The 18,255-nt window shown below is 41.5% G+C and overlaps 2 protein-coding genes across 2 annotated transcripts in view; both read right to left on the bottom strand.

Annotated features, from left to right (window-relative positions):
* The window catches only part of LOC110503805 (dual specificity tyrosine-phosphorylation-regulated kinase 1B), a 77,613-nt gene extending 72,337 nt beyond the window's left edge, over positions 1–5,276 (bottom strand). The window contains exon 1 of the mRNA XM_036970397.1: positions 4,029–5,276. The gene's annotated coding sequence lies outside the window, so the exon portion shown is untranslated. The remainder of the gene's footprint in view (positions 1–4,028) is intronic.
* An 805-nt stretch (positions 5,277–6,081) lies between these two features.
* Positions 6,082–10,014, bottom strand: fbl (fibrillarin). The gene is made up of 8 exons (XM_021592731.2): positions 9,856–10,014; positions 8,854–8,991; positions 8,492–8,629; positions 8,049–8,314; positions 7,764–7,896; positions 7,563–7,675; positions 7,195–7,340; positions 6,082–6,575 (listed from the first exon to the last, which is right to left on the bottom strand). The coding sequence occupies exons 1-8, from the start codon at positions 9,863–9,865 to the stop codon at positions 6,551–6,553; spliced, it is 969 nt and encodes a 322-aa protein (XP_021448406.1). The 5' UTR covers positions 9,866–10,014; the 3' UTR covers positions 6,082–6,550.
* Between the last annotated feature and the right edge of the window lie 8,241 nt (positions 10,015–18,255).

The following is an 18,255-nucleotide window of genomic DNA, read 5'->3' as shown; positions in this document are numbered from 1 at the left end:
AGGAATGTCAGGGTTCTGCCATGGCCAGCGAATAGCCCGCATCTCAATCCCCTTGAACACGTCTGGGACCTGTTGGATCGCAGGATGAGGGCCAGGGCCATTCCACCCAGAAATGTCTGGGAACTTGCAGGTGCCTTGGTGGAAGAGTGGGGTAACATCTCACAGCAAAAACTGGCAAATCTCATGCAGTCCATGAGGAGATGCACTGCAGTACTTAATGCAGCTGGTGGCCACACCAGATACGGACTGTTACTTTTGATTTTGACCACCCTTTGTTCAGGGACACATTATTCCATTTCTGTTAGTCACATGTCTGGGGAACTAGGTTCAGTTTATGTCTCAGTTGTTGAATCTGATGTTCATACAACTATTTACACGTTAAGTTTGCTGAGAATAAACGCAGTTGATAGAGAGAGGACTACAGTTGTGGGATTACAGTTGTGTCCTTCGGTTTTTTAGATGCTGTGCTTTCCCCAATAGTTATAGTTCAAAACTAGATGAAAAAAATGTATTAGTATGCTAATCACTGTAGTTAATACATGAGTTGATTCCTCTTTGAATCGTTACATGTAATTATGATCGCTATGCTCGCTCACTTAAATGACTGATGACAAATGTACATGCGATGCCATTGATCAAATCCATTCCAAGCATTCCTCCATTGCAAATTGATCTAGCCATTCACTTGATGCAGATTTTACTGACTGACCTAGCATATGGAATGTCCTTTGCCTTCTCTCACATTCAACATTTTCCAGTTTCCATAACATTACCTTAGAGGTTCTGAGAGTTATAAACACAATTCTAAGAACACAAAGCTGATCAGACATGATCAGATGTTGAATTGGCTAAAGAAGGAGAGGTTTAGTAGCCAACTATGTGGTTACATTGTGCAGGTAGCCCAGTCTTGAAACTCAAACTTCGCTGAGACACGTGCCAGTCAAGGTGGGGTGGTAATGAACCAAAGGTTGCAAGCATATAGTCTGTAACCAAGAGAGCATCATTGAACGTACTGGTAAACTCACCAGTGTGTCCCCCAGATTGTATCTTCAGATGGACACTGAAGGCCCCAAAATCAGTATCCAGTGGCACCTAAAAACAAAATTTTTGATAGAAACTAATTGAAGATAAGATACAGGGCAACATATCTAGGCTGAGATGAGGGTGATATTAGGGGAAAAACCGCACGTGGGCAACTTGAGTACTGATGAGGTAGTGAAGTTGCTGTGCATCAGGAAATGGGTTCATTCAGAGCCAGATCAAAATCAAATGTACTTTTAGAGGGCTGAGAAGTGGGGTGGGGTTGTCCTCTCAGAGAGAGATAGAGACACTGAGGACAAAGTCACATTGGGACTGCTGGACAGGAATAGAATAGGGAGGGGGAAAGGCGTGTTGGGCAGGTTTAATAAGGGACTGACAGGCTGCAGTTCAATCAACCCCGGTCCGAGTAGCGTTCCAGGCCCTACTAAAGCCCACGAGCAAACTTTCACTCTAGAGTAAACTCACTGAACCTGTTTCCTTCCAGTCCCCCTCTAACACACTTTAAGGGCATGTGCTCAAAGGGGACTGCCTCGAAAACCGTGGGCTATGGACTCTGCCTTCTCTGTAACAGGCAAGACACTGCTTACGCTGTAAATCAAGTTTTCCACCATGTAAACGCTAGGCGTGGGAGGTGGGGAACTATGAACTTGTGTGCGAGTGGGTATCCCCTGCTTCCCCTCCCTAAGCTATCAAACTCAGGTTTAAATCAATAGATGAATGGGGAAGGCCCCCTCAAGTTGTCTCTCCAAAGACAAACAAGCGATAGGTTACCTCACCAGTGCCAGGGTCACCAGAAAAAGAGCATGGGAAGGGAGTGGGGGGCCAAGCTACTACCTAGGTTAAAGTTACTAGATTCAAGTAAGAGTCCAAATTACAGACAACCACCCCCACCATCATAATGATCCCTACTAGGCTTCAAGACACGCACACTCACTGACTTGTACCTGCAAATGCCAGCACAAACTTTTCACACATGCTCACCGGTAAAACAGCGGCATGCCCTTTGACTGGACCAAGTGCTCATGAGCTCTAATACATATTTGCAACATGCATCTCATAATCCCGGAATCACCCACAAACACTCAGCTTGACTGACACATAAAACAGCACCTCTTCACACAGTCAGTATTTTGGTGACCAGTCAACACCAACTTGCTGCACTTCAGTTATGTCAAGGTTCGATACAATGAAGTTAGTCAGTCAGTCCGTCAGTCCATTCACAACAGCGTGTCACTCTGCTACCGGTACCAAAATAAATCTTGAACAGAGCTTTTCTCTCACCCCAAATTGAGAGGGAAAGAGAACTAGAGAGGGGGGTGTACAGGCCAACAACATGGAGCTATGGTATGGAGGGATGTAATGCACATTTCAAATTGGTATTTCAATATCTTGGCAAGAGAATGTATCACAACTGTGTATTCAGCAAAGCTTTTGACCAAATAAATGTGTCATTGTCACATGCAGTCAAATGCTCATAATGTGGTTCAGAATGCTAAATGGAAATCATCCATGCAACTTGGAAATACAGCATTTACAGAGAATCATCCATTTGAATGCTCCAAATGTATGAGGACATGCAAAACTACAAGACAGAATCATGACTCGGTAGCTTAGAGACAATGTCAAACTGCACCCAACCTTTCACCTAAAAACTAACGAGGGAATGATTTTTCGGGTTAGGGTTAACAAACGATGGACGTGGATGAGGGATACATTCATTAAGATCAAAATACATCAAATTCTGATGGCGTACAAATCTTAACGACATATGCATTAACATGTAATAACTGTTTCACTTCGGTGCAGTGGTAACAGTAAGAGAATGAAGACAACATGGTAAGGACAGGGGAAAGTGAATCCATTTTGAACCGGCATTTCTACTTCAGCACCACAGCAAGGGCTTGCTCATAATGCTACATGGAAATCAAGGGTGTAGGCACTGAGATTTATCCAGGGTATGACTTTGCGACAAAGGTTATTCAAAATGGAAAATATACTCCAACAAATGCACTCTAACAGACTGCTTTTCATAGTCTTAGGTGGCAATTTCATCAGAAACTGCATGTCACTCCCAATTCACACACGTGTGAACGTATGAAGATCCAAGGGTTGTAATGTCATCCTTCATACCGAAATCAAAACATATATAATTATGACATTCTTTAATGTATTGTTTTTTCTTGAATCACCATCCACAGCCTTCAGAGATTACAATACCCTTCCTCACTGTCTTGCTGTGAATTCTAAAATGCAGCGATGCAGTGGCTTTTGGGCATTCTCTTCAAAATATTTGCATTGGCTAGTTAAAGAAAACACTGCAGATAAAATTAGGCCGGAGTGATTTAGAATATGGCATCCATCATTTCTCAATTTTACCACGAGTAGGAACAGTGGCTGTGTGATGCATTGAAAAGGGAGGATATCCCAGTCATACATCAAATCGTAATAAGTCCATGATGAGGCATGCTCATCGACAGCTTACATGGCCAACACTGCCCATACTAATATTGAGACTACTGGGCAGGGTGACTTCTGATAATCCTACGTCATTCCTACATTGCAACTGAGAATGTGATTTCTAAAAGATGTTAAAGGATAGTCTGAACTAGCCTCGGATACATTGTAGCTGTCTATCGCAGTTTTCCATCATGGCGAATCACAACCAACGTTGAGGATCTACATTGCAAGGCATCACTACGGGGAAAATGTAGCTACTAGCTAAATTGTCCACAACGTATACGAATCGATAAATAATGTTACAAGCCAAGTGAATGTCCTGTACAATTAACTAGCACCATTGTGATTGAAAAATTGCATATTGATGCTGAGGTTGGAGGACATGGGAGGGTACAGAAGGTGCTGTTTGTATGGATGTCAGTTTATCATCATGGTCTTCTTCAAACACATAACGACTGATGACAAAAACGGCATCTTCACAACAAATGAGTTAAAACCCAGTGAGTGAATAAACCAAGCTTATCTCTTACCTCAGGCGGTGGTTCGTTTCCAGCTTCCCGGAGCAGCCATTATCAGCATTCCCTCTCTCCCTCCGTCCTAGCCTCCACCACAGGTACCGGGCAAAATAACAACCGGCAAAACCAATCCCCCCCCCCACCCCCAAACTGTCACCCCTCTGATGGGTGAGATATTCTAATAACGAGAGGGTAGTGTCGTTTTTGCAATAAATCCCCGTCAAAACTCGGGTCTTCAGTGAGGTTAGTCTCCAAAGCGCAGTCCAGCAAGAGCGCAGGATGAACTCGGAGGTTCGGCACCGTCCGCCCGGCGCAGTGCAAGCTAGCTAATTGAACAGTTCACAGGTAACATATGTGGTGGTACCGCTTGGGGTAGCATGGCAATGGCTAGGTTGTCATCCAAAATAGACCGTATCTCGCCGTTGATTGTTGATTCTTTCGTGGCCTCTATTTTCACTCAGGAAACCATGTAGCAAACTGGCAACGTTGGGTTTATCGTAGCTGCTGAGTCTGGGAGGCTAGCTAACGTTAGCTGGCTAACTAGCTAGCTTTCACTGTAACAGTTACTACTAATATCCAACTACGTGTTGCATGTTATGGTGAACGGAAAGGTGGAGGGGATGAGTGTTTAAATAAAATAAAAAATACGATTAAAATAAATTTGGGGTATTTCCGGTGCACCGCTATAACTAGCGATGTGCATTCGCAAGGGACCCCCCCTCTCTGGCCGTTAATCTCGATCACACCACAGACTGCACTAGCTATCGCTTAGATGAGGGTCTGCACGAAAAGCGCGCCCTCGACACGAAGCTCGTTCCCGCCTGTTTGAGTTGCATTCCCCCTACAAAATGGCCGCCAAAACAAACCTGCGACAGTCAAACTACTACCACCCTTGGTGTGAAATTAAACATCACATGGAAAGCCTGTTCATAATCTAACGCAGCGGTAATACATTTTTATACAAACTACCTCGGCATTTAAACTGGTTTTAAATGTGATTATAGGGTAAGTTAGCTAAGGTAGCTACCAAGCCAACGTTGCTAGCTAGCCGTAACATAGCTCGTGCATGTTTCCTGAACAACAGCCAACCTTGACGTTATCACCAGCACCTTAACGAACAAGCTAAAGGAGTACATTTAGATTCACGGACATGCCGTTACATATGCTCTTAATATTGGTAAATTAGAAATAGCACCTAGTTCAAACATGTGCTTAACTCGCATGACTGTATAAAGTTACCTAATTTTCTGAAGAACTATCGGCACCCAACTAGTTACCAGTTAATCATATCGCATCGGCTAACCGTCAATCATGTTCAAATTACCCGCCTCTTTCGCGCGTTGACGAAAACCATTGACCAATCTGTATGGTCATTCACTCACTCAAAATGGCGGCGGTCACCACTGGGATGAAAATTGTATTTTGTCGCACGAGCTGACAATCGGCGTGTCGGTTCTGTTTAAGTACTACTATAGCAGTTAGTCACCAGTACGGTTAGAAACAGTCATTTGGTAACGGTGGATATAATTTCGATATTATTCAGAAGCGCGTTCGCATGAAGTTAACCCATATCAAACTACACTGAACAAAATAAACACTACATTCAATTTTAGCGAGTTAATAAATGAACTGAAAATTAATTCAGCCCTAATCAATGGATTTCACAGGACTGAGCAGGGGCACAGCCATGGGTGGGTTTAGGCCCACTCATTAGCCAGGCCCAGCTAATCAGAACATGTTCCCCCAACAAAGGGGCTTTATTACAGACAGATATGCTCCTCAGCTGATCCCGCAGGTGTAGAGGTCCTGGGTACACATGGTCTGCAGTTGTGAGACCGGACATACTTGCTCAATTCTCTAAAACATTGAGGCAGCTTATGGTAGAGAATGACCATTCAATACCCTGGCAACAGCTGGTGGACATTCCTGCAGTCAGCATGCCAATTGCACACTCCCTCAACTTGTGCTTAGATTTCTGTTCAGTATAGTTCTGAGTGACCATTACTTATGGCATGACAACATATTGTTCCTCTGACCATGTCTTAAAAGCACAGAACTAAATAAAATATACAATCACATACTGTTTTAATAAAAAAGTCAAGGTACAAAATCACATTTAAGTCAAAGTGAAACATACATAGGTGTAAGCCAGTCTTGTTTTAACATCAAGGGGAAAATATAATGATAAACTGAAACAGTTCTTTACAAGCATTAGATTTCAAATGAATTTGAACAAAAAAACAAAGTTAAATCAATATATCAGGCTTTCCCTCTGTACACTACTTTACATGGCACTACAGAGTTAATTAGCGATGTGAATTCCACCCCGACACCCTCTCCCCAGACCCCAAAAAAACGTATGTACTTCTAAACCGTCCAAGCTCCGGAGACAGGAATACTAAAATGGTCAGTTTGGATATGGGTGTAAGCATGTGGGGGTCCAATCAGTGCCTTGCTAAATCCCAGTGCTGAGCACCCCCCATGGCAGAGGTGGATCCACAGAAAAAGTCACTATGCCACAGCTGCTAAGGGCCAGTTCACTTCTTATTCTTGGGAGCAGGTCTGTAGGAAGGAATATTTGATGAATTCATACTATAAAGACAAAACACATTCTACATGGTGGTCATGTCAGAATTCTCAAAATGCAGACCATATACAAAAATCAGCATTTTAAATTTAGTGAGTTTTGTTTGTTGCTTCAATAGTGACTAGGGGCATGCAACTATAGTTTTCCATCACAGAAAATATATTAAAGCAACACCTTCGGCACAAAATAGCTTAATTCATCAGACAACAGAAGTGCAATGCTATTTGGCTAGTAGCCACACAAGTAAATGTGCTTACAATGAAAAGGCAAGATATTTTTTGCTATGTTTATCATAGAAATAAGTTAGCCAGCTATATTTCCTAATGTTTTGCTTGACGTTTATCTTGCATTTTACCAGAGAAAGGTAGGTTACGCCAAGAAAGGTACCGGAGGAAAGTAGCTACACATCAGCCAAAACACTGTCTGAATATGTCATCCCGAGTGGAAAAGTGCAACAAACGAAATTAGTCTGAGCAGAAAATTGCAATAAGCAGTATTTTAGATCAACGTTTACAAAACGCAGCAAGATACTTGTTACGCGTTATTATTTCATTAACGTGACCCATGTATATTTAGAAACAAGCATTTCCTCACCTGTAGATTCCTACTACGATGGCGTGATCTCTCTCATACGGCTCCAATGTCAGCTGCTCCTGGGGCTTCATGTTTTCCGAGCCCATCTTCTTCACCTCCGCAGCAAACACAGCCTCCGGTGCTGCCGTTGAATCAATGCAGTTTGCCTGGAGGGAGACGAGACAAACGTACTTTAATCCCACCGCAACTGAGGCACTGGCCCCCAGTAACAGCAATCTAGGTTGCTCCTAAAATCAAAAGCTTTGCAGTTCAATGCAAAATGTTCAACGTCTAATATCTTAGTTTGCCTGCTTAAGAATAGTATTCCAGAAGATGGCACCACTAACACTAACTAATAACACCGTTTTTGAACAGTCTCAATGTTTTACCTTGATTGAGATGACAAAGTGCCCTCCGTTCTTAAGGAAATTGTGAGCGTTGAGTGCAACAATTCTGGTCTGATCAGGCTGGGCCACATCAGCGAAGATGACATCTACCATGCCTGCACAAAGAGGGTACAGCCAGAGCCTGTAAAATATACATAAACTTCCACAGTATTTTGGCATCAGTGTATGATTTTGATGACTTACCAACAAGCATGCGGTATTTGTGTGGATGCCGGGCATCCTCAATGATGGGAATGATGTTGGTTCTCTTTTTGGCAACATTGAGCAGATCACGTCCTGACCTGTGAGAGAACTCCACAGCATACACAAGACCCTCCTGCAAAACAGAGGAACAGTCTCATTACATGTACAGGGGTAAAGGACCACACTTCATTGTAATAGAAGTTAATTGTTCTAAACAAGACCATTATCGAGTAGCCCAACTAAACCAATGACAGTTCTGATTATGTGGAAAAAAAGTATACTCACAGGTCCAACGATGTCTGACACATGGGACACTGTCGTCCCTGATGCGGCACCCAGGTACATGACCTTCGAGCCAGGTTTGATGTGGATCTGATCAACTCCTCCCAAGATGGCTGCTGCCAGCTTTGACCGGAAAGGGTTCCACGCTCTGTACTCAATCTTCGTTTCTCCTTCCTCGACATTCATCCTTTTTTCTCCATACACGGACTCTCCAATCACCATGTTCTTTGTCACCAGGGCATCTTCCTTACCACGGCAGATGAACACTCCTGAGGGTGGGAAAAATGGAGACGTATGAAATTACAACACTCCAATATATTGGGAAGTTTACAGTTCAGAAGAAACATTTTGCACAGAGCGAGTGCTGCTGAACAACAAACAATAGTGCAACTACAGGCCTCTGCTGGAGACACCTTGTATTGCACAGCTCCAACTTTTCCACTCACCTTCATGTCTATGAGGCTCCACAGTGACTTTCCTGCCAGCCCCGAAGCCGCCACGTCCACCTCTACCCCTGGGGGTGCCACGACCACCTCCACGGCCTCTGAAGCCACCCTCGCCGCTTGGAGACCTAAATCCACCTCCTGTAACAGGGAAATAACAAGTAATGTCCAGTTCGCGCACAAATTAACCATGTGCAGTAAACAACTTTCATCCATGGCAATTGCACAAAACTTGATGTGTAGTCACATTAGGTTGTCTTGTGACCTCAAATATGTGATAATGCTCATCAGCCAGGTAAACTTACACGAGACGGAACAGGCATGTACCTATAACGTAAAATAAAATCTAGCTATGTTTGACTTACCACCACCACCTCTGCCTCTGAATCCTCCTCGTCCGCCTCTATCTCCAAAACCTCCCCGTCCACCACCTCTGTCTCCAAAGCTTCCTCTTCCCCGGAAGCCTCCTCTGCCTCCTCGATCACCACCCCGGGGGCTGAATCCTTAAAGAATATGATTTTTTTTTAGATTAACCTTCAAATGTATGGCACATGACATGGTGCAAACAAATGAATGAGATGCTTCAGATTGATGGTACATGTTATAGTATAGATTACTTCTAGAATCATAGATGCCAACAACTAATGCATGGTGGAATTGATACCCTAATAGCGGTTCAAATGGCTACAAAGAACTTGGAAATGGAATAGGATATTCAATATTTTTGAATGTCTAGGTGTTAAGTTTGCCAGCAAACTAGAAGACTGCATTTGAGCTTGAGTGGTAAACCAAAGATAATTGGGTAACCAGCATGACACGGCCGGCAATGAATATAGATAATGCAATGGGCTAGTTAGTGACCTGGTTACCAATGCTAGCATGTTGCGGGCACGTGTGCCAATAACGTTTGACCGATATTTGGCTAGGCACTCAAATCAAAAATCACGTTCAGGCAAAATAACAAGAATAGATGTGTTGGGTGCGAACCATAACTACATAGATTGCTTGAAAGCTAATTAGCTAACGTTAGTGCGTATGAACACGTGTTTAGGTTGTGCCATGCGGGCTGTACCATTGCGGAAAATGTGCATTAAATCACAGAAGAAGCAAAGACAGTCCAAATACTTTAATATTAATGATCAATAATGAAATTGAACACAAACAGGTCGTACGTGTAACTGTATAGTTAGCTACATGCACTATTTACTTGTCCCAAGTTGTGTGAGAGAAATCATGGCTAACGTTACTGCTCGCAACACCAGGCCGGAAGATGAAACTTCACAATAAAATTTGGCCTTCATAATAGTAAGACTTACGGGCATTTACATTATGTATCACCGTCTACTCAATTGGTCAAATAAACTTACCTGGTGTCATATTTGGTAAATTGCTGTGTTCTCAATCTAAAACAGCTCGAAATTTTTTTGCTCGGTCTTCTCTATCTTCCTCTTCTGAACACGCAGCACACACTACCTAGCAATGTGGCCATGCGTCATCAGACTCCTCCTTCCCATGATACACCACGGTCTGGGCGCTCATCTTTTTCAAGGGTGTCAGTAATTTCGGACTTTCTAGTCTTGAGCCCAAGACCACAGAGTTAAAAAAAAAAAAAATACTGCCTGCAGTCCTGACGGATCATAAAGTCATATGGCTGACTAAGAATGTGCAGTAATGATGATACGAAATACTCTATTGGGAACTGCTTAAATTAAAAATCTGCTCAGCCTGTACTACCTAAGGGAAACGGCTTGGTTTAAGAAAATGTGAGGTAGCTGAGCTCTCTAAGAAGCTTGATCTTAATTAGAAAGCTAAATTGAATGATTTACAGAATCAACTAGATATATTTTATGAGGAAAAAGCTAGAGGAGCCTCTATAAGATCCAGAAAATAATGGCTTGAAAAGAACAGCAGATACTTTAATTTGGAAAAGAGGAGAGGGAACTCAACACACTCCGGAAATGTAAGATTAATGGGGATAGAGTTATCAGATTTTACCACTAAATTAAGAGAATCTTTACTCCTTCGATAACAGTTTGAGTGACTAAGGATCTCTTTGATTTTATAGAGAATGTTAACTCAGTGAAGAATCCAATCGGTCTTGATGTCAAGATTTATCCATTATGGACATCCAATATGGGGTTGCTCAATTAAAAAATCTCCGGGTTGAGATGGATTAACCTCTGAATTTTACAAAACTTTCTCTGACAAAATAGCACCATTTTTACTTGAACAATGAGGTTATAAACCTGCCTCTCTGAAGCAATGGGTTATTACTCTTATACCTAAACCACACAAGGATTTTTTTTATTATTGGTGTCCAATCACACTCCTAGATAACGAATACAAAATTATAGCCTCAATCTTTGCGAAAAGGTTAAAATCGTGTTTGAATGATCTGATTGCTGAATGTCAATCAGGGTTTATGAAAGGGCACCATATATCTAATAATCTGAGGCTGGTGATAGATTTGGTTGAGTACTGTGATCTAGTGGATGACTTCCCTGTTGGATTGTCAGAAAGCATTTGATACCGTAAGTCACAATTTTATATTTGATTATCTTAAGCATTAAGTTTGGTCATTTTTTTGTTGATGCTATTATAACTTTATAATGGTTGCAATAGCTGTATCAAACTGTCATGGAACATCATCAAGGTAAACTTTCAGGATTGGTGGGTCCCCTGCCGGACGGTTGAGCTAACGTTGGCTAATGCGATTAGCATGAGGTGTAAGTAACAAGAACATTTCCCAGGACAGACATAGCTGATATTGGCAGAAAGCTTAATTTATTGTTAATCTAACGGCACTATCCAATTTAAAGTAACTATTACAGTGAAAGAATAACATGCTATTGTTTGAGGAGAGTGCACAGTTTTGAACACGAAGTTATTAATAAACAAATTAGGCACATTTGGGCAGTCTTGATACAAAATTGTAAACAGAATGGCAATGGTTCATTGGATCAGTCTGAAACATTGCACATACACTGCTGCCATCTAGTGGCCAAAATCTAAATTTAACCTGGTCTGGATTAATACATTATGGCCTTTCTCTTATATTTCAAAGATGGTACAAAAAAAAGCTGGTTCTTTCTTTGTATTATCTTTTACCAGATCTAATGTGTTATATTCTCCTACATCCCTTTCACATTTCCACAAACTGCAAAGTGTTTCCTTTCAAATGGTACCAAGAATATGCATATCCTTGCTTCAGGGCCTGAGCTACAGGCAGCTAGATTTGTGCATGTCATTTTAGGTGAAAATTGTGTGGAATACAAAGTTGTGTGGAATACAAAGTTGTCCAATCTCACCTTTTTTGTTAGTATCTCAAACATTATGCTCTTTAGTTTATCAAAGTCAATTTAAAGGCATGACATTCTAGGCCAGAGATCAAGATATTCCCAACTGGCACATGACGCATGTCATGGATATTGTGAAGCAGTTCTCTAAAATGTAAATAGTCCGGGTGGCCATTTGATTAGTTGGTCAGCAGTTTTGTGGCTTGGGGGAAGAAGCTTTTTGTCTTGGACTTGGCGCTCTGGTTCCACTTGCCGTGTGGTAGCAGAGAGAACAGTCTATGACTTGGGTGACTGGAGTCTGACAATTTTATTTGTCACATACACATGGTTAGCAGATGTTAATCCGAGTGTAGCGAAATGCTTGTGCTTCTAGTTCCGACAATTTTTTGTGCCTTTGTAACAGTATAACTTTAGACCGTCCCCTCGCCCATACCCAGAACCTCATCCTGGATGAGCTGCACTACCTGAGCCACTTGTGTGGGTTGTAGACTCCGTCTCATGCTACCACTAGAGTGTAGTACTCATGCTACCACTAGAGTGTAGTGCTGTACTCTAGTGTGCTCTACTTTGCTGTACTGTAATGTCCAAACTTGCGTAGAAGCATAGAAATCTATGATTGTTTCAGATTTGGTCTGGTTAGGACAAAACATATGTGGCCTTGTTTAGGGGCGGAACTCATTACAATAATATGCAAAAGTAGGATATTGCATATTTCTACCTTTGTGTACCTATTCAGGATACATCCCATGCAGGGGTCGCGTTAATGCTGAAAAAAATACAAAACGCATAAGAAATATTTTTCTGCGTTTTATAAACACAAATCTAATATGCTTTTATTGTAATTTTTGCTCAGCATCAGACTAATTTGTTGCTTCAGTTGCACTTCTCCACTTGGATGAGAATTCATGAGGGCATTCTATCAGCTCTAACTGGTGTGTAGCAACTTTTTTCCAGTACTTTTCTCGGTGTAGCCTACTTTTCTACAGTAAAATGCTAGATTAACTTCAAACAAACATTCTAAACTCATGTTAGCCAAATAGAGTTGCGCTTCTGTTGTCATCTGATGAAAATGAAGCTATTTTCTGCAGAATGTGTTGCACTGATGTATTTTCTGTAAAGGAAAATGATAGCTGCACGCCCCTGATCTTTCTATTGAAGCAAAAAAAAAACTGACTTTCAATATAAAATGTAGGTGAAATGTTTTAAAATGCTGATTTTTTTTATGGTCTGCATTTTGAAAATACAGAATTCTGAACTCTAACTTGACCCCTGCCATGAATAAAATGATATTCATATTTATAATTTTCTGAATATTACATGATGCAAATCCACTCAAAAACCAATATATATACAGTGCCTTGCGAAAGTATTCGGCCCCCTTGAACTTTGCGACCTTTTGTCACATTTCAGGCTTCAAACATAAAGATATAAAACTGTATTTTTTTGTGAAGAATCAACAACAAGTGGGACACAATCATGAAGTGGAACGACATTTATTGGATATTTCAAACTTTTTTAACAAATCAAAAACTGAAAAATTGGGCGTGCAAAATTATTCAGCCCCTTTACTTTCAGTGCAGTAAACTCTCTCCAGAAGTTCAGTGAGGATCTCTGAATGATACAATGTTGACCTAAATGACTAATTATGATAAATACAATCCACCTGTGTGTAATCAAGAGTCCGTATAAATGCACCTGCACTGTGATAGTCTCAGAGGTCCGTTAAAAGCGCAGAGAGCATCATGAAGAACAAGGAACACACCAGGCAGGTCCGAGATACTGTTGTGAAGAAGTTTAAAGCCGGATTTGGATACAAAAAGATTTCCCAAGCTTTAAACATCCCAAAGAGCACTGTGCAAGCGATAATATTGAAATGGGAGGAGTATCAGACCACTGCAAATCTACCAAGACCTGGCCATCCCTCTAAACTTTCAGCTCATACAAGGAGAAGACTGATCAGAGATGCAGCCAAGAGGCCCATGATCACTCTGGATGAACTGCAGAGATCTACAGCTGAGGTGGGAGACTCTGTCCATAGGACAACAATCAGTCGTATATTGCACAAATCTGGCCTTTATGGAAGAGTGGCAAGAAGAAAGCCATTTCTTAAAGATATCCATAAAAAGTGTCATTTAAAGTTTGCCACAAGCCACCTGGGAGACACACCAAACATGTGGAAGAAGGTGCTCTGGTCAGATGAAACCAAAATTGAACTTTTTGGCAACAATGCAAAACGTTATGTTTGGCGTAAAAGCAACACAGCTGAACACACCATCCCCACTGTCAAACATGGTGGTGGCAGCATCATGGTTTGGGCCTGCTTTTCTTCAGCAGGGACAGGGAAGATGGTTAAAATTGATGGGAAGATGGATGGAGCCAAATACAGGACCATTCTGGAAGAAAACCTGATGGAGTCTGCAAAAGACCTGAGACTGGGACGGAGATTTGTCTTCCAACAAGACAATGATCCAAAACATAAAGCAAAATCTACACTGGAATGGTTCAAAAATAAACATATCCAGGTGTTAGAATGGCCAAGTCAAAGTCCAGACCTGAATCCAATCGAGAATCTGTGGAAAGAACTGAAAACTGCTGTTCACAAATGCTCTCCATCCAACCTCACTGAGCTCGAGCTGTTTTGCAAGGAGGAATGGGAAAAAATTTCAGTCTCTCGATGTGCAAAACTGATAGAGACCTACCCCAAGCGACTTACAGCTGTAATCGCAGCAAAATGTGGCGCTACAAAGTATTAACTTAAGGGGGCTGAATAATTTTGCACGCCCAATTTTTCAGTTTTTGATTTGTTAAAAAAGTTTGAAATATCCAATAAATGTCGTTCCACTTCATGATTGTGTCCCACTTGTTGTTGATTCTTCACAAAAAAATACAGTTTTATATCTTTATGTTTGAAGCCTGAAATGTGGCAAAGATTGAACTCATCACTTCTGGAGGAAACCTGGCACCATTGCTACAGTGAAGAATGGTGGTGGTAGCATCATGCTGTAGGAAAGTTCTTCAGGGACTGGGAGACTAGTCAGGATTGAGGGAAAGATGAACGGAGCAAAGTACAGATAGATCCTTGATGAAAACCTGCTCCAGAGCGCTCAGGACCTCAGACTGGGGAGAAGGTTCACCTTTCAACAGGACAACGAGCCTAAGGACACAGCCAAGACAATGCAGGTGTGGCTTCGGGACAAGTTTCTGAATGTCCTTGAGTGCCCAGCCAGAGCCCGGACTTGAACCCGATTTAACATCTGTGGAGAGACCTGAAAATAGCTGTGCAGCGACGCTCCCCATCCAACCTGACAGAGCTTGAGAGGAACTGCAGAGAATGGGATTAACTCCCCAAATACAGGTGTACTAAGCTTGTAGTGTAATACCCAAGAAGACTTGAGGTGTAGTCTCTGCAAAAAGGTACTTCACAAAGTACTGAGTAAAGGGTCTGAATACTTATGTAAATGTGATTTTTCTGTTATTTTGATACATTTGCAAAAATGTCTAAAAAGCTGTTTTTGCTTTGTCATTATAGGGTATTGTGTGTAGATTGATGATGATTTAATCCATTTCAGAATAAGGCTGCAACATAATGTGGAAAAAGTCAAAGTGTCCGAATGCACTGTACAGAAAGAACTTGAATTGTTGTAGCTGTTTGTATTGTTGTCCTTCGGTGGCTAGCTAGCTACCTAAAATTGTCCCTTTCCTAAATTAGCCATGGATAGAGATAGGGATTTGTATTTGTGGTTTTACTTAATTCTCCCTACTGGCCAATGATTATAACAGTGTTTCTGATTCAACCATTAATACATACATTGTTGTGCCCCTGGCCTGAGAGGATGGAAGTTCAATATGTAGCTAGATGTAAAAGGCTAATGTTAACTAGCTAACGTTTCCCATGAATGAAAGTTAGGCTAGCGAGCAAACATTTTAGCTCGGTAGTTTAGGACAACAAAAAATGAAAGCTTGTACTGTATGACAGAGAGATAGACCGTTTGGTCAACATGAAAGAGAAGAGGATGGCATTGGTGTTTCTCTACAAGTAGGGTCAACATGATTTTTATACTTGCACACAGAAATCAGAACCATTGACAGCCAATTCATATGTAGCTTGTGTTGATTTGGATTAAATTGTTTTTGGTATCTTTTAGTTGTCACTTTATTAGACTAAGCAGAGTTGATTTTATGATTTTGAAATGTTTAAGTTTAAATGGTGCTGGTATAATGGAGGCAGCTCCTGTTTTCTTTGCGGCTTGCAGTAACCCTCTTTGGTTCTGAATCAATAGTTGTTTAGTGGTCCAAAAATGTTGTAAACATTAACTTGCATGACCATACTGTCTGTTACGTGCTTTGTGGACTTCACCGGGCAGAGGTTGCTCTCCGGTTTTGTAATAAAACAAATGTGTGGTTTAATTTATTCTGCCACTGTGCCTTCTTATTGTCTCTGCCTTTAGGCCTATATACATGTATACTGGTCACAAGGCATATGAATTAGCTGGTTATGGAGCAAACAATGCAATTATCACAACACATGTAATATGCCTTTTTTTGTGGGGCTTCCCCAGGGATTTTGCCCACACCCCACTACTGATTTTATCCCAATGTAATGAAGGTTTGGAAATGGAATCATGGAGAGGCCAGAGATAGCCAGACTAGTAATTTGGGCTAAGGAACAGAAGTTGGGCTTTGGAGAAATGCCACCAGTGTATGCTCTGCATGCAATGAAAGCGTGGTGAAAATATAGACAGGGTTATGTACAGCGAGGAAGAAGAAGAGCCGAGTGTAGTGGGAAGATGTGTGTTTATTAAGAATTGGGCCAAGTACAAACCCTATTCGACTGACTCTGATCGCTCAGAAATTGAACCTGAGGAGTGTGAGGATGAATTACCTGTGGTGGCAGGTGTGATGAAGACCTCAGAGTCTCGCCCCAATGGTCATCCAAATGATGATTCGGGCCCAGAAGGAGAGACATTTTTGGAGAAAGTGGATCCCTGCCTTTTGGCTGATAGTTGTCTCAGGCTGGGTAGAAAATAGGTTGTGTACTGTTAAATTGGTGAAGGTAGCTCGAAGTGGACTTGTGATTATTTTCTGTATTTCTTCTATCCAGAGGGAGCATCACGTGACTAGGGACAAGATCTGTGACTTGCTTTGCTCTCCGGAGCAGTGCGCAGCAAAAGGTGGCGCTACAAAGTATTAACTTAAGGGGGCTGAATAATTTTGCACACCCAATTTTTCAGTTTTTGATTTGTTAAAAAAGTTTGAAATATCCAATAAATGTCGTTCCACTTCATGATTGTGTCCCACTTGTTGTTGATTCTTCACAAAAAAATACAGTTTTATATCTTTATGTTTGAAGCCTGAAATGTGGCAAAAGGTCGCAAAGTTCAAGGGGGCCGAATACTTTCGCAAGGCACTGTATACAGAGTCGTTTAATAAGTGCTCATAAAACTCCCAAAACCAAAATATACACAAAAAATATATATATAAGTGGGTACAAAACCCGTCGCACACCGACACATGACCTGCATATAACATACAATTTAAACAATCTCCGACAAGGACAAGAGGGGAAACAGAGGGTTAAATACACAACATGTAATTGATGGGATTGGAACCAGGTGTGAAGGAAGACAAGACAAAACCAATGGAAACTGAAAAATGGATCAGTTATGACTAGAAGGCCTGAGGACGCCGAGCACCGCCAGAACAAGGAGAGGGACCGACTTCGGCGGAAGTCGTGACACTGTCAGACCGTGGTATACCACAGGGATCGAATCAATTAGTTTATAATAAAGGTTATACAACAGGTGGGTCTAATACTGAATGCTGATTGGTTAAAACCTCATTCCAGCCGGTGTCTATTCCACAAATACCACCAGCTAAATCTATGACTTTAAAATGGCTATTTACTCCGTTCCTCTCTCTAACTACGCAATCCACTGTCTCATCAACCTAGCCAGGCAATTTATGAACTCTCCACTACAAAAAGCATCTAGACATTATCTCACATTTCTTTTAGACTAACATTTAGTTTTCAACAGCAGAGATTTGTATTAACATTGCTGTCTGACATTTGCAACATTGTTTCAATATTCCCATTCGATGTAGCATGCACAGTAATGAACATGTTGGGATGAGACAGACAGACAGGCAGCTTTTCTCAGACAGTCGAAATCATGAATCAGCATAATGTTTTATGGATGTATACAAATAAATATCAATAGAAAACAGGTCAAACGAACTGAAGTGCAGCTCGGTTGCAGTCTGTCCAGCTTCAGTTTGAAGAGATTGTGTTAGCTGTGCTGTTGGCTAGCTCCTCTGAACAACAGTGTCCTGATGAGAGAGCACATTTTCTATGTCAGGTGAAATCGCACACCATTAGCTCATTGTTATGGATGTATCCAAATAAATGGCATTATCATGGCTGTGGTGGTCTACACCACTCGGCTTCGCCTCGTACACATTGACCGCAATGTG

This window comes from Oncorhynchus mykiss, chromosome 3 (assembly GCF_013265735.2).
Source record: "Oncorhynchus mykiss isolate Arlee chromosome 3, USDA_OmykA_1.1, whole genome shotgun sequence".
Taxonomy (NCBI): Eukaryota; Metazoa; Chordata; class Actinopteri; order Salmoniformes; family Salmonidae; genus Oncorhynchus; species Oncorhynchus mykiss.
Note: the sequence above shows the minus strand (reverse complement) of the source record. Positions and strands in the feature narration are given on the sequence as shown.